The 13,022-nt window shown below is 52.6% G+C and overlaps 1 protein-coding gene across 7 annotated transcripts in view; it reads left to right on the forward strand.

The window, feature by feature from the left end:
• DAGLB (diacylglycerol lipase beta) overlaps positions 1–13,022 on the forward strand; it is a 45,300-nt gene that overhangs the window by 22,115 nt on the left and 10,163 nt on the right. For 6 of the 7 annotated variants that reach the window (XM_085016531.1, XM_085016534.1, XM_021086077.2 and 3 more), the window contains 5 exons: positions 1,032–1,109; positions 5,117–5,197; positions 5,287–5,414; positions 12,590–12,658; positions 12,755–12,827. In XM_085016531.1, the coding sequence (XP_084872657.1) occupies positions 1,032–1,109; positions 5,117–5,197; positions 5,287–5,414; positions 12,590–12,658; positions 12,755–12,827 (429 nt within the window). Of the gene's footprint in view, positions 1–1,031; positions 1,387–4,535; positions 5,198–5,286; positions 5,415–12,589; positions 12,659–12,754; positions 12,828–13,022 lie in introns of all 7 variants that reach the window. The other variant, XR_014840057.1, reaches the window with a different exon arrangement.

The following is a 13,022-nucleotide window of genomic DNA, read 5'->3' on the forward strand; positions in this document are numbered from 1 at the left end:
TTAAGTGGTGCCATCGAAAGTCAGCTACTCTTCGGTCCACCGGAGCTCCCATCTAGGGCCCCACAGCCCACGCGCGCTCTCAGCCACCCCAGTTGGCTCTCTGCCCATCCCCACGGCCCGCTCTGTCCAGGGGCCGGGAGCCCCCACTTGTCCTTCCCCCCCCAGGGTCCTGCCAGGTCTCTGCCTCACGGAGGGGTTGCCTCTGTTCTGTCCTCCTTCCCGCCCCGTGGATGGCGGGTGGAGTCTCTCTGGCTGGCTCCTCTGCACTCCTGACTGCAGCCCTGTCCTGCCCTGGGCCCGCGAATGCTCCACTTCCGTGGGCCCCGTCTCGCGTCTGTGCTTTACGCTCTCCAGACCTGCCGTGACTCCTGCTACTTTGACTGCAAAGTCTGTGTTTCTAATGAGCTCTGTTGGCATTTTAGGCCCTGACCCCACCTGCTTTTCCAGCTCTCTCCCGTCCTCTGCACAGGTGCCCAAGCCTGGCAGCGCCGGGGTGTCCTGTGGAGCTTTGTAACTAGTGTATGTGTGGAGCCCCTCACTGGGCAGAGGACACCCCAGTGTGTCCTGCTGCTGCCCCGGGTGAGGGAGGTGCCCACCTCTCCTCTGCTACCTGAAACCAACTCCTCCTTAGGGCTCTGGCTCAGGCGCCACCTCCTCCGGGAAGCCTCCCTGCCCTGCAGTGCTCACCCGTCCTCAGAGCTGCTCTGTATGACGTGTCTCAGCCTCCCTTAGGTTTCAGCCAGCTGTTGACTGGGCCCCTGGGGGACAGGACCCATGCTTTGTTCAAAGCCTGGGTGCAGGGCCCTGTGCTTCAGGGGTGCTTAGGTCATGTGTGCAGGGAGGGGGGAGCCAAGGGTGGGTCCCCAGTTCACGCCTGGTCCTGCTCTGGGTGCCCCAGGAGCTCCCGGCTGCCTGGTTTCTCTCCCGAGTTCAGACACCAGGGGTTCAGGTCTCAGCAGCCTCACCCAGGAGACGCCCGGCCCTTCCTGGACGCCCCCCGGCTGACACCTCCTCCCACGCGCTTTTTGTAGGACATCCTTACGGACCTGTCAGCGGAGAGCGAGACCCTCAACTTAGAGTGTGAGGTGCAGGACTGCTTCGCACACAAGGTAGGAGCCCCGGGCGCGGGGTCTGGAATGTTCCCCGAAGGAGAAACTCAGAGGGGTCAGAGTACGTTCAGCTCCATGTCACTCCGTGGATGCCGCCCCGAGTAACCAGCCGCGCCCGGCGCCGGCACTTAGAGCAGTTCCCTCAGCAGCCCTGGGGTTACTTTGGTTTTGGAAGAGGAGGAAGCAGGTTCAGAGCGACTTGCCAGCAGCCACACGGGTTCCTGGAGTAAATGCCAGTTGGCATCTGAAGCCTGGTTGATTGCTTTGCTTCCCTGCAGTTAAAGTAAAACTTTCTCTTGGTGAAAAACGCTTTAGAGCCACCCGGGGCAGGGAACCACTCCCGCCCCCTCCCGAGATGCAGGCAGGTCCCCTCTGCAGGGGTCCCAGGGTCTCCTTCCGCTCTCGCTGGGCGAGGGCGCAGGTGGGGCCCCGGAGCAGAGCTCCTCCGGTTAGAGACAGTTTGAAACGTACCCAGGGCGCTCGTTTTAACCATCGGTGAAAGTACCCTTCCATGGCGTTGGGCGCATTTGGGTGCTGTGTGCCCGTCACCTCTGTGCATCCCCAGAACGTGATCGCCCCAAACACACACTGTCCCCGCTGGCCAGGAACCCGCTCCCATTTTGCCGTCTCTCACCTTGCCGAGGCTCGTTAGCTCGTAGAAGCGGCACTGACAGTGTCTGTCCTTTGATCGCTGGCTCATGTCACTGAGCGTGGTGTCCTCAGGCTTCGTCCGTGTTGCACATGGCGTGTGTTGGGGTCCCCGTCCTCGTCGTGGTTGAGTAACAAATGCGCTCCCTGCATCCATTCACGCGTGGGCGGTGTGGGGGCAGACTGGCTGTTGTGAGGAGCGGGCAGAGAACTCCGTGTCTGCTTTCAGTTCTTTGGAGAGGAGACCCAGAGGTGGGCTTGGTGAGCTTTTTGGTGTGTTTTTTTGTTTGTTTGTTTTTTGTCTTTTTAGGGCCGCATCCTCAGCATATGGAGGTTCCCAGGCTGGGGTTGAATCAGAGCTGTGGCTGCTGGCCTATGCCACAGCCACAGCCACAGCCACTCACTCTCTGGGTTGCTGAACCTTAGGTTACTCCTCTGTTTAACTTTTTTTTTTTTGTCTTTTGTCTTTTTAGGGCCACACCTGCGGCATATGTTGGTTCCCAGGCTAGGGGTCGAATTGGAGCTGCAGCTGCCGGCCTATAGCACAGGCACAGCAACTTGGCATTCAAGCCGCGTCTACGACCTACACCACAGCTCAGCAACACTGGAGCCTTAACCCACTGAGTGAGGCCAGGATCGAACCTGCAACCTCATGGTTCCTAGTTGGATTCGTTTCCGCTGCACCACGACGGAAGCCCTCTGTTTAAGTGTTTGAGGAAGCACCGGGCTCTGCCAGCGCAGCTGCACCGCCCCCGGCAGTGTGTGCTGGGCCCGCCTCCCCGCATCCGCCTCAGCAGGGGTCATCCTTTTTTTCCTAAGGACAGGCATCCTAGTGGCTGTGAGTGGGGTCCCTGTGGTCTTGATTGGCACGTCCTGTGGCCCAGGAGGCAGCAGAGTTGAGTGCTTTACCAGGGGAGGGAGGGTCTGGAATGCCCCCCCCAAGGTCCCAGGGGCTGCTTCTGGGGAGAAGGACGGCAGGCTTGGAGGGCAGTGGCCTTGTGCTGGTTTTACACGCATCGTATGTTTTTTCAGCCAAACATGTATTACTTCTCTAGGAATCATCGTTTAAATAGAATGCTTTCCCCCCTCCACCCCTCTTTTGGCCACCCCATGGCTGGTGGAGTTCCCAGACCAGAGATCAGATCTGAGCTGCAGTTGTGACCTATGCTGCAGCTGCAGCAGTGCCCGGTCCCTAACCCACTGTGCCGAGCTGGGCACTCAACCTCTGTCCTGGCTCTGCAGAGATGCGGCAAATTCCCCTGCACCACAGCAGGAACTCCTAGAATGCGTAATTTTTGTATTAATTTGTGTTATTCCCGGAGTGCAGCTCCTGGTAATTGAGCCCCAGTTGTCCTGCCTCGATGAATTTTTTTTTTCCTTCCACTTTTTTTTTTTGTAAATGATGATTTTTGTGTATTGTGCTTGGAAGCTCTTCAGTGATGAGCCAGAGTGGATGCTTTTGGCTTTGGTTCTGCCACCAGTTCAGAGCTTGACTAGGAATGTAAGGGTTTTTTTGCTTTAACTCTTAGCTGTCTTTTTGTGCCTCAATAACAGAAGTAGTCCAGTTTAACTATTATTGGGTATGTGTAAAGAAAAATGAATTACAATTTAAAATTTTAAACTTACTGGAATTCCTGTCACGGCGCAGTGGAAACGAATCCAACTAGGAACCATGAGGTTGTGGGATCGATCCCTGGCCTCGCTCAGTGGGTTAAGGATCTGGCATTGCCATGAGCTGTGGTGTAGGTCGCAGACGCGGCTCAGATCTCTCGTAGCCATGGCTGTGGTGTAGGCTGGCAGCTGCAGCTCCAATTCAACTCCTAGCCTGGGAACCTCCATATGTTGCAGGTGCAGCCCTGAAAAGCCCCCCCCAAAAAAAAAATTTTTTTTTAACGTATTATAGAGACACATCCACTAGCCAACCACAAAATACCCTCAGAGTCCAGTGGGCTTGGTTGTGGCTCTGTTCTTACCAGAATTGGGGCCACAGATAAAGGCTTTGTGCCACCACAAGCCGCCACACTTCAGGCCTGGCTGGCTGGCAGCTGAGGCCTCCTCCCACACTGCTTCGTTCAGTGACACCTCTTGCCCTCAGGCCAGGAAGGCAGCTGCTCAGGGCCTAAGAGCCTGGACTGCTCTCTCCTCTTGGCCTCCGTACCAGGTTTTGGCTCTGACATTGTCCACGGTCTTTGAAATTCAAGGCTGTGCAGCTAAAAAGGGTCTTAGCATTTCCCCTGTAATGCGTGTGCCAGGGAGACTCACCACCAGCCGGGTTGTGGACCAGATGCTCTTTGGCTCTGGCTGCCCAGAACCGGACACGCGGTAGCTGCCTGAGCGTTGGTGGGAGTTGACTGCCTCATGAGGCGGGCGGCGTGGAGGGAGAAGTGCCGGCCGCTGCGCAGAATGCCGGCCCCCAGCCGGCTTCGGAGCAGGAGGCCGGGTGCCGCCTCTGCTCACGGGGTTGTAGTTGCTGCATCAGGAATGCGCAGTTGGTTAGGAAGGATCCACACAGTCTCCCACTTTCGGTTGAGTTTCTCCTTCATCCTGTTGGAGGTTAGGCTGCAGGGGACAGTGGCCAGGCCCACCCTGTCCTGTTGTGAAGGAAGCTCTGAAAACGGCTGATGGACGGGCCCGTCTCTCCTGTATTGGAACAAGTTAATTTTCATAGTCTGTTTTGTGGGATAGCTGTATTTGTGAGGAAGTCTTAGGTTTTACTGATTTTTTTTTTTTTTTTTTTGACTTTTTAGGGCCAAACCCACAGCATATGGAGGTTCCCAGGCTAGGGGTCAAATCAGAGGTATAGCTCCTGGCCTACACCAGGGCCACAGCAACGCAGGATCCAAGCTGCACCTGCCACTTACACTGCAGCTTGTGGCAACGACGGATCCTTAACCCACTCATCGAGGCCAGGGATCGAACCCGCAACCTCATGGTTCCTAGTTGGATTCGTTTCCATTGCACCTCGACGGGAACCCCTCAATTCCAATGGTTTTAGTTCTGCTCTTGCTTCATCAGTCGCTGATTCAGAACTTCACATTTCTCCGTCATTTTAAAAGACCAGTCATTTATAATTCCAGTCTGACGGGCCCCAGGCCCCGGCTGACGGAAACACTGGGTGGCTCGTACGTCGGAACTCTGTGTAGCTGCAGGAAGCACCGTGAAACAATCCCCGGGCTGGGACGCTGCTCCTGCCGTCGCCTGTGTGTCCCCGGAGGTGGCGATGGAGCCCTTGCCGCCCGCCCAGCTCGGTGCGGTGGAGGCGGCCGCGGTGCGGTCGGGGGGGCCGGTGGCAGATAAGCAGACCCCGTGTGACCCTCGGCCCCGGCAGTCACCGCGGCCTCCCGTGTCTACACTTGCAGGGGATCTCTCAAGCCGCCAGATACGTGTACCACCGCCTCATCATGGACGGGATTTTGAGCCAGGCCTTCAGCATTGCTCCGGTGAGACTTGAATTCTTCTCTTCTTTGGTTTTCTCCACCGTGAGCTGTTGGCTTCGATAACCTTTTCTCATGCTGCTCTTGTCCCTCAGGAGTACCGGCTGGTCGTCGTGGGGCACAGCCTGGGGGCGGGCGCCGCGGCCCTGCTGGCCATCATGCTCCGCAACCAGTACCCGCAGGTCCGGTGTTACGCCTTCTCCCCGCCCAGGGGGCTGCTCAGGTACTTGCTTTTCTCTCCTGTGAGGAGATGCTGTCTAGAACTTAGAGGGTCTTTGATCTGCAGTTTAGTTCTACTTTCTCATCCTCAGGAGAAGTTTGTTTCAAAGCGCTGTGTGGTTGAAGAGAGACTGAACAGGGAGTTCCCATTGTGGCTCAGTGGTTAATGAATGTGACTAGGAACCCTGAGGTTGCAGGTTCGGTCCCTGGCCTCGCTTGGTGGGTTGAGGATCCGGCTTTGCTGTGAGCTGTGGTGTAGGTTGCAGATGTGGCTCAGATCCCATGTTGCTGTGGCTCTGGTGTAGACCGCTGGCTACAGCTCCGATTAGACCCCTAGCCTGGAAACTCCATATGCCATGGGAGCGGCCGTAGAAAAGGTAGAAAGACCAAAAAAAAAAAAAAAGACTGAACAGCTTTTGATATTTTAAACTGACGTGTAATTGACACATTAGTTTCAGGTGTACAACCTAACAATTCAGTATTTTTATCAGAGTTCCCAGTGTGGTGCAGCGGGAACGAATCTGACTGTATCCCGAGGATGTGGATTCGATCCCTGGCCTGGCTCAGTGGGTTGAGGATCCAGCGTTGCCGTGACCTGTGGTGTATGTAGGTTGTAGACACAGCTCGGATCTGGTGTTGCTGTGGCTGTGGTGTAGGCCGGCAGCTGCAGCTCCGATTGGACCCCTAGCCTGGGAACTTCCATATGCCGCGGGGGCAGCCCTAGAAAGCAAAAGTAAATGCATATATATATTTGTATTTATATATATGGCGAAATGAATGTAGTAATTCTAGTTAACATCTGCCGTCATGAGTTCAGAATTTTTTTCCTTGTGAGGAGAGCTTTGAAGATTTACGTCCTTGCCAGCTTTCCAGCACGCAGCGTGCTGCTAGTGACCGCCGTGCAGCCCAGCGGCTTCGTGATTTTCTAAGTGAAAGTTGGTGCCTTTTGATCCCTCTGACTCGGTCCACCCACCTCCTGCCCCCCGCCCGTCCCGGCAGTCCCCCGTGTTCTGTACGCATGAGCTGTGTTTCTTTTTTTCCTTAGGTCTCACGTATAAGTGAGAGCCTGTGGTAGTTGTCTTTCTCTGACGTGCTTCACTTAGCCTGATGCCCTCCAGGTCCATCCCTGTTGTCCTCACTGTTTCATTACTTGTTCACGGCTGAATCACACGTGTACACACACCCTGCACCTGCTTCCTCCACTCGTCCTTCAGTGGACACTTCGGTGGTTCCTAAGCCTTGGCTCTCGGAAGTAACGCTGCCGTGAACATGGGGGTGCAGCTATCTTTCAAGTTCGTGTTTTCGTTTTCTCCAGATAAGTACCTAAGAGTGGAACTGCTGGGTTATTTGGCGGTTCTGTTTAACCTCTGAAGGACCTCCACACTGGCTGCCGTGCTGGCTGTACCAGCTCACGTCCCCACCAGCGGCGTACGAGTGCTCCCTTTCCTGCACGTCCTGGCCAGTGCTCATTTCATGGGTCGTTTTGGGGTTTTTGTGGCTGGGCTTCTGGCACATGGAAGTTCCCAGGCCAGGGATCTAACCCATGCCACAGCAGTGACCCAGGCTGTAGTGACACCAGATCCTTCACCCACTGTGCCACAAGAGAACTCCCTGGAGTTTTAGGGGTTGAATCAGGGCTGTAGCCACCGGCCTACACCAGAGCCACAGCGACACCAGATCCGAGCCCTGTCTGCAACCTACACCACAGCTCACGGCAATGCCAGATCCTTAACCCACTGAGCAAGGCCAGGGATTGAACCCACAACCTCATGGTTCCTAGTTGGATCCGTTAACCACGACGGGAACTCCAAGAACTCCCTGGAGTTTTAAAGTAGATAATAATTTCATTTGTGAGGGAGGGCTTCTCTCTCTTCTTTCTCTCTTTTTGCCTCTGGGTGCCAGTGGGACCACCACTAAAACTGTTCTCCAGTTTTCCTGTGGCTCAGTGGGTTAAGCGTCCAGCACTGTCACTGCAGCAGCCTGGGTCTCTGCTGTGGCCTGGGTCCAGCCCCTGGCCTGGGAACTTCTGTATGCCATGGGTGCAGTCAAAAACAAAAAAAACAAAACAAAACCAACACAAACAGCAACAATTCTTTGTTTCCAGTATTTGATTGCATTCTCCCAGTTAATTCCTACGTATTTTACAGTTGGTTTGACTTCAAAGCCAAATAAATTAAAAAAAATATATATATATATATCTCACATCAGAAATGGTAAATTTGTCTTGTAATTCTGATTTTAATGTACAGATTTTCCCCTCATCATTTTATCTGAAAGTAAGTCATTCTGGAGAACCCCCATCCGGGACTTCCCTCATTGTACCCTCTGTGTCATTTAGCGTCACGCAGTGTCACTTAACGTGTTCTTCTGACCGACCCCTTGATCGTACATATGTCCTAGAAAATGGAAGTTATTGGCATTCGTGTGGCACAGCGGGTTCAGAACCCGACGGCGTCCACGAGGATGTGGGTTTGATCCCTGGCCTCACTCAGTGGCTTAAGTTAAGGATCCAGTGTTGCTGCAAGCTGCAGCGTTAAGTCACAGATGCGGCTGGGATCAGGTGTTGCTGTGGCCGTGGTGCAGGCTGGCAGCTGCAGCTCCACTTTGACTCCTAGCTCAGGAACTTCCGTGTGTCGCAGGTGTGGCCATAAAAAAAAAAAAAAAAAGGAAAAAAAGGAAGAAAATGGCAGTCATTCCTAGAGCGGTGATCACACCACACTCGGGGTGGATTTTTTTCTTTTTGGTGGTGCTTTGGTTTTTTTCCCACTATAGTTGATTTACAGTGTGCTGTTAATTTCCACTGTACAGCAAAGTGACCCAGTCGTACAGATACAAAAAGAAACTCACGTTATCCCTCCATCCTGCTCCATCACAAATGACTAGATACAGTTCCCAGCGCTATACAGCAGGATCTCCTTGCTTATCCACTCCAGATGCCACAGTTTGCATCTGTTAACCCCGTTCTCCCAGCCCATCGAACTCCCTCTCCCTCCCCCTTGGCAACCACAAGTCTGTTCTCCTAGTCCATGAGTTTCTTTTCTGTGGAAAGGTTCATTTGTGCCATATATGAGGTTCTACATATAAGTGATATCATATGGTATTTGTCTTTCTTTTTCTTACTTTCTTCATTTAGCATGAGAGTCTCTAGTTCCATCCATGTTGCTGCACATGACATCATTTTGTTCTTTTTTATGGCTGAGTAGTATTCCATTGTGTGTATGTACCACACCTTCCTAATCCTTTCATCACTCAATGGACAGTTAGGTTGTTTCCATGTCTTGGCTACTGTGAACAGTGCTGCAATGAACACAGGGGTGCATGTATCTTTTTCAAGGAAAGTTTCGTCCGGATATATGCCCACGAGTGGGATTGCTGGGTCATATGGTAGTTCTATGTATAGTTTTCTAAGGTACCTCCATACTGTTTTTCACAGTGGTTGCACCAATTTACATTCCCGCCAACAGTGCAGGAGGGTTCCCTTTTCTCCACACCCTCTCCAGCATTTATTTGTGGACTTACGAATGATGGCCATTCTGACGGGTGTGAGGTGGTACCTCATAGTAGTTTTGATTTGCATTTCTCTTATAATCAGTGATGTTGAGCATTTTTTCATGTGCTTGTTGGCCATCTGTCAATCTTCTTTGGAGAAATGTCTATTCAGGTCTTTTGCCCATTTTTCAATTGGGTGGTTGGTTTTTATGCTGTTGAGTTGTTTAAGTTGTTTGTATATTTTACAGATTAAGCCCTTGTCCGTGGTATCATTTGAAACTATTTTCTCCCATTCTGTAGGTTGTCTTTTGGTTTCCTTTGCTGTGCAAAAGCTTGTGTTTGATTAGGTCCCATTACTTTTGCTTTTATTTCTGCTGCCTTGGGAGACGGACCTGGGGAAACATTGGTACACTTCATATCAGTGTTTTGCCTGTGTTCTCTCCTAGGAGTGTATGGTGTCTTGTCTTACGTTTACGTCTGAACGTCATTTTGAGTTTATTTTTGTGCATGGTGTTAGGGTGTACTCCAATTGCACTGACTGACATGCAGCTGTCCAGTTTTCCCAGCAGCACTTGCTGAAAAGACTGCCTATTCCCCGTTTTATATTTTTGCCTCCTTTGTTGAGGATTAATTGACCGTAGGGTGGATTTTTTTTGACAGGTAGTGGGAGTCATGGTGTGCGATTCCTGCTGTGTCCCCCCAGGAGGCACATAACTGCTTGTCTCTCTGATGTCCTTAGCAGCTCATCATCCCTCGACACATAGTTTATGAGAGGTTGCCACAGGTGGCTGTTCTGTTTCACTCCTTCGTCTTTTATTAGCTAAAAACTATAAAGCACTTTCCTCCAAGCATTGGGTTACCCCACGGTAGAGTTGACGCAGGGAAAGCAGCCCGGTGCCTGGACGCCTGAGCCTCCCCTTTGTCCAGCAGGATGAGGGTGTAGAGCCGCGAGCTGGTGCGCTGGCAGCCTCCAGAGGCGGCCTTTCATCATGCACGGCTCTCATGATTAACTCATGAGCCTTCAAATTGTGCTTGGGCTGCTGTGATTCTTCTTTTGACGGTCCCTCTGTCCCATCAGTGGGCCCCTCCTCCTCTTCGGCGGGGCACTCCTCACCACAGGGCAGATCGGAGTTTCTAGGCCTTTTCAGTAGAACAGTGCAGGAATTCCTGTCGTGGCTCAGTGGTTAATGAATCTGACCAGGAACCATGAGGTTGCCGGTTCGATCCCTGGCCTTGCTCAGTGGGTTAAGGATCTGGCGTTGCCGTGAGCTGTGGTGGAGGTTGCAGACGCGGCTCGGATCCTGCGTTGCTGTGGCTCTGGCGTAGGCCGGTGGCTACAGCCCCGATTCGACCCTTAGCCTGGGAACCTCCATATGCCGCGGGAGCGGCCCTAGAAAAGGCAAGAAGACCGCAAAAAAAAAAAAAAAAAAAAAAAAAAAAGTAGAACAAGGCAGGGAAGACTTTGCTTATTCCAAAGAGGAAATATTTCCTTAGTTCATATTGATACTTCCAATTTAAAGATGGGGATTTTTAAATTATTTGATTGTATACTTGTTTTACTGAAATTCTTTGTATTTTTTTCCTTCTATGCTAAAAGTCTTGGTTTCTGTCAACCTTTTTTTTTTTCTTTTATGGCCTCCCTAAGTCCTATAGAGTTCCTGGGCCAGGGATCAGATCCAAGCCACAGCTATAGCCTACACTGCACCTGCAGCAGTGCCGGATCCCTTAACCCACTGTGCCAGGCCTGGGAGGGAACCTGCATCCTGGTGCTGCGGGAACATCGCCGATCCCATTGCACCACAGTAGGAACTCCTGTCAACATTAATTTTTAATTTGCATCTTTATTTCCTTCTTTCCTTCTCCTCCTCATCTGTGACCTTTGATGTTCCAATTGCAAAAAGATTATGCCCCACAGAAGCCTCAGATGAGGGATAGCATTTTTTGACAGGTGGTTTTGTCTTGGGGTTTTTGGTTTTTTTTTTTTTTTTTGGCTTTTTTTAGAGCCGCACTACAGGCACATGAAGTTGCCAGACTAGGGGTGGAACCAGAGCGCTGCCTCCGATCTACACCCCAGCCACTCAGGATCCTTGCCATATCTGCACCCTACACCACAGCTCATGGCAAGGCCAGATCCTTAACCCTCTGAGCGAGGCCAGGGATCGAACCTGTGTCCTCATGGATAGTATTTGGGTTTGTTACCCCTGAGCCACGACGGGAGCTCCTTGACCGTGTCTTTTTAGACATAAGGCTACTGCACACTTAATAAACTGAAGTGTAATGTGAAGATAACGTTGATAGATGCTGGGAAAGTAAACACATTTTGTTCTTTACTGCGGTATTTCCTTTACTGAGTCGTCTGCAGCCAGACCCACTTCATCTCCAAGCTATGCCTGTCTGTGTGTTGGACACACGCCCTGCGTGCATCCACCTGCCGTGCAGCGTCACGCAAACCGACGCAGCAGAGCTTCGGAATGGCAGCATCACATCTGATGGCATGGTGACTGCAAGCAGGCTGTGCCTCTGCCTCTTTCCATCCTTAGATTGTATTCCTACTGTGGACATACAAACAAATTACACTCGCCTTAAAGTCACTCGAATTCTTCTGTCTAATACACAGTGAGGTTCACTTGTTTCACCTGGCTTTTGATTTGGGACTGCTTTTTTTTTTTTTTTAATATATAATCATAGAAAACAAGGACATGATTCTCAAGACAACTCTCAAGAGTTCCGGTTGTGGCTCAGCAAGTTAAGAACCTGAGTAGTATCCATGAGGATGCAGGTTCAATCCCTGGCCTGCCTCAGTGGGTTAAGGATCACCCAGTGTTGCTGCAAGCCGTGGCTTAGGCCACAGCTGTGGCTTGGATCTGGCCTTGGCTGTGGCGTAGGCCAGCAGCTGCAGCTCCGATCCCTTCCCTAGCCTGGGAACTTTTGATCTGTCGCAGGTGTGGCCCTGAAAAGAAAAAAAAAGAAATAAAATAAAGCCAACTCTCCCAAGCAGGGTACTTTGAGCGAAACCGGACTTCTGCCCTTGTTCCCCCAAGGGCAGGGTCCTTGCTCTGCCCTCGGAGGCGGGCGTCTCTAATCGCTGTGGACTCAGCTTTTCATCACTCCTCCGGAGAAGCAGCCCTGCCTGTGTCTTGTGTCCCGCCCCCTCCCCAGGTGACAGCAGCGTGCTCTCCAGGCTGTCCTGCATCCTGTTGTTTGTCCTGACGCCACCCCCCCAACCCCACCCCACCCCACCCCTTGGCGGAGGAGAAGCCTCCTCCCCTTCCAGCTGCAAAGGACTGGGTGTTCTCAGGGTTGGACACTGCTTGTTTCCCGCCTCTGCTGTTACTTGCCCGCCGTGGGAGCTGCAGCAATGGCCTTTGGCACCTGTGTGTTGACGTTTTTGCCAGTGCAACTTGTTAGGCATCTCCAGGTTGGTTGCTGGGTCAAAGGATGGCACAGGCACGGTCTGTTGTCACCATCTGGTTTGAAGCTGTGGCTGTCGACTGTCTCTGCTGATACACGTCGTGGTTTTACTAGAATCTGGCCAGAGAGTTGCTCTAGTTGGAGCCTAATTACTTCTCTTCTCCATCGAGGACAGAGAACAGATCTGACCTCTTCTCCCGGCAGTTACTCGGCTTCTCTTGGAAGCTGTCCGTGGGCAGTATAGTCATAAAACGTCACTGTTGTGTGTTCGTGTTTCAGCAAATCCCTTTACGAGTACTCGAAGAGCTTCATTGTGTCGCTGGTCCTGGGCAAGGACGTGATTCCCAGGTGAGGCTGCCGGCCACCCCGTCCAGGCGCGGGCCGAGGGCCGAGGGCGGGCGGAGGACGGAGGGCCAAGCCTCAGCCTGGTCTCTTGCTGAGCAGGTTGAGTGTGACCAACCTGGAGGACCTGAAGAGGAGACTCTTGCGAGTGATTGCTCACTGCAACAAGCCCAAGGTAACTCGGGCGGGACGGGCCTGTCGGGGGGTGGGGGGCTCCCGTTTCCAAATGCGCTGCGGCTGCCGGCAGCTCTCTCAGCCCCGTGTCTGGCAACCTCCAGGCCGCCCAAGCAGACGAGCGCCAACCCGAGCACAGGGGGCACCACAGTTGGAACCCACCATAGAAGCGTCTGTGTTTGGTCACGTGGCTTTT

Source organism: Sus scrofa, chromosome 3, assembly GCF_054392235.1.
Source record: "Sus scrofa isolate SSC_HxYL_T2T_F1_AM1 chromosome 3, Sscrofa_HxYL_maternal_Yorkshire_Landrace_v2.0, whole genome shotgun sequence".
NCBI classification, from domain to species: domain Eukaryota; kingdom Metazoa; phylum Chordata; class Mammalia; order Artiodactyla; family Suidae; genus Sus; species Sus scrofa.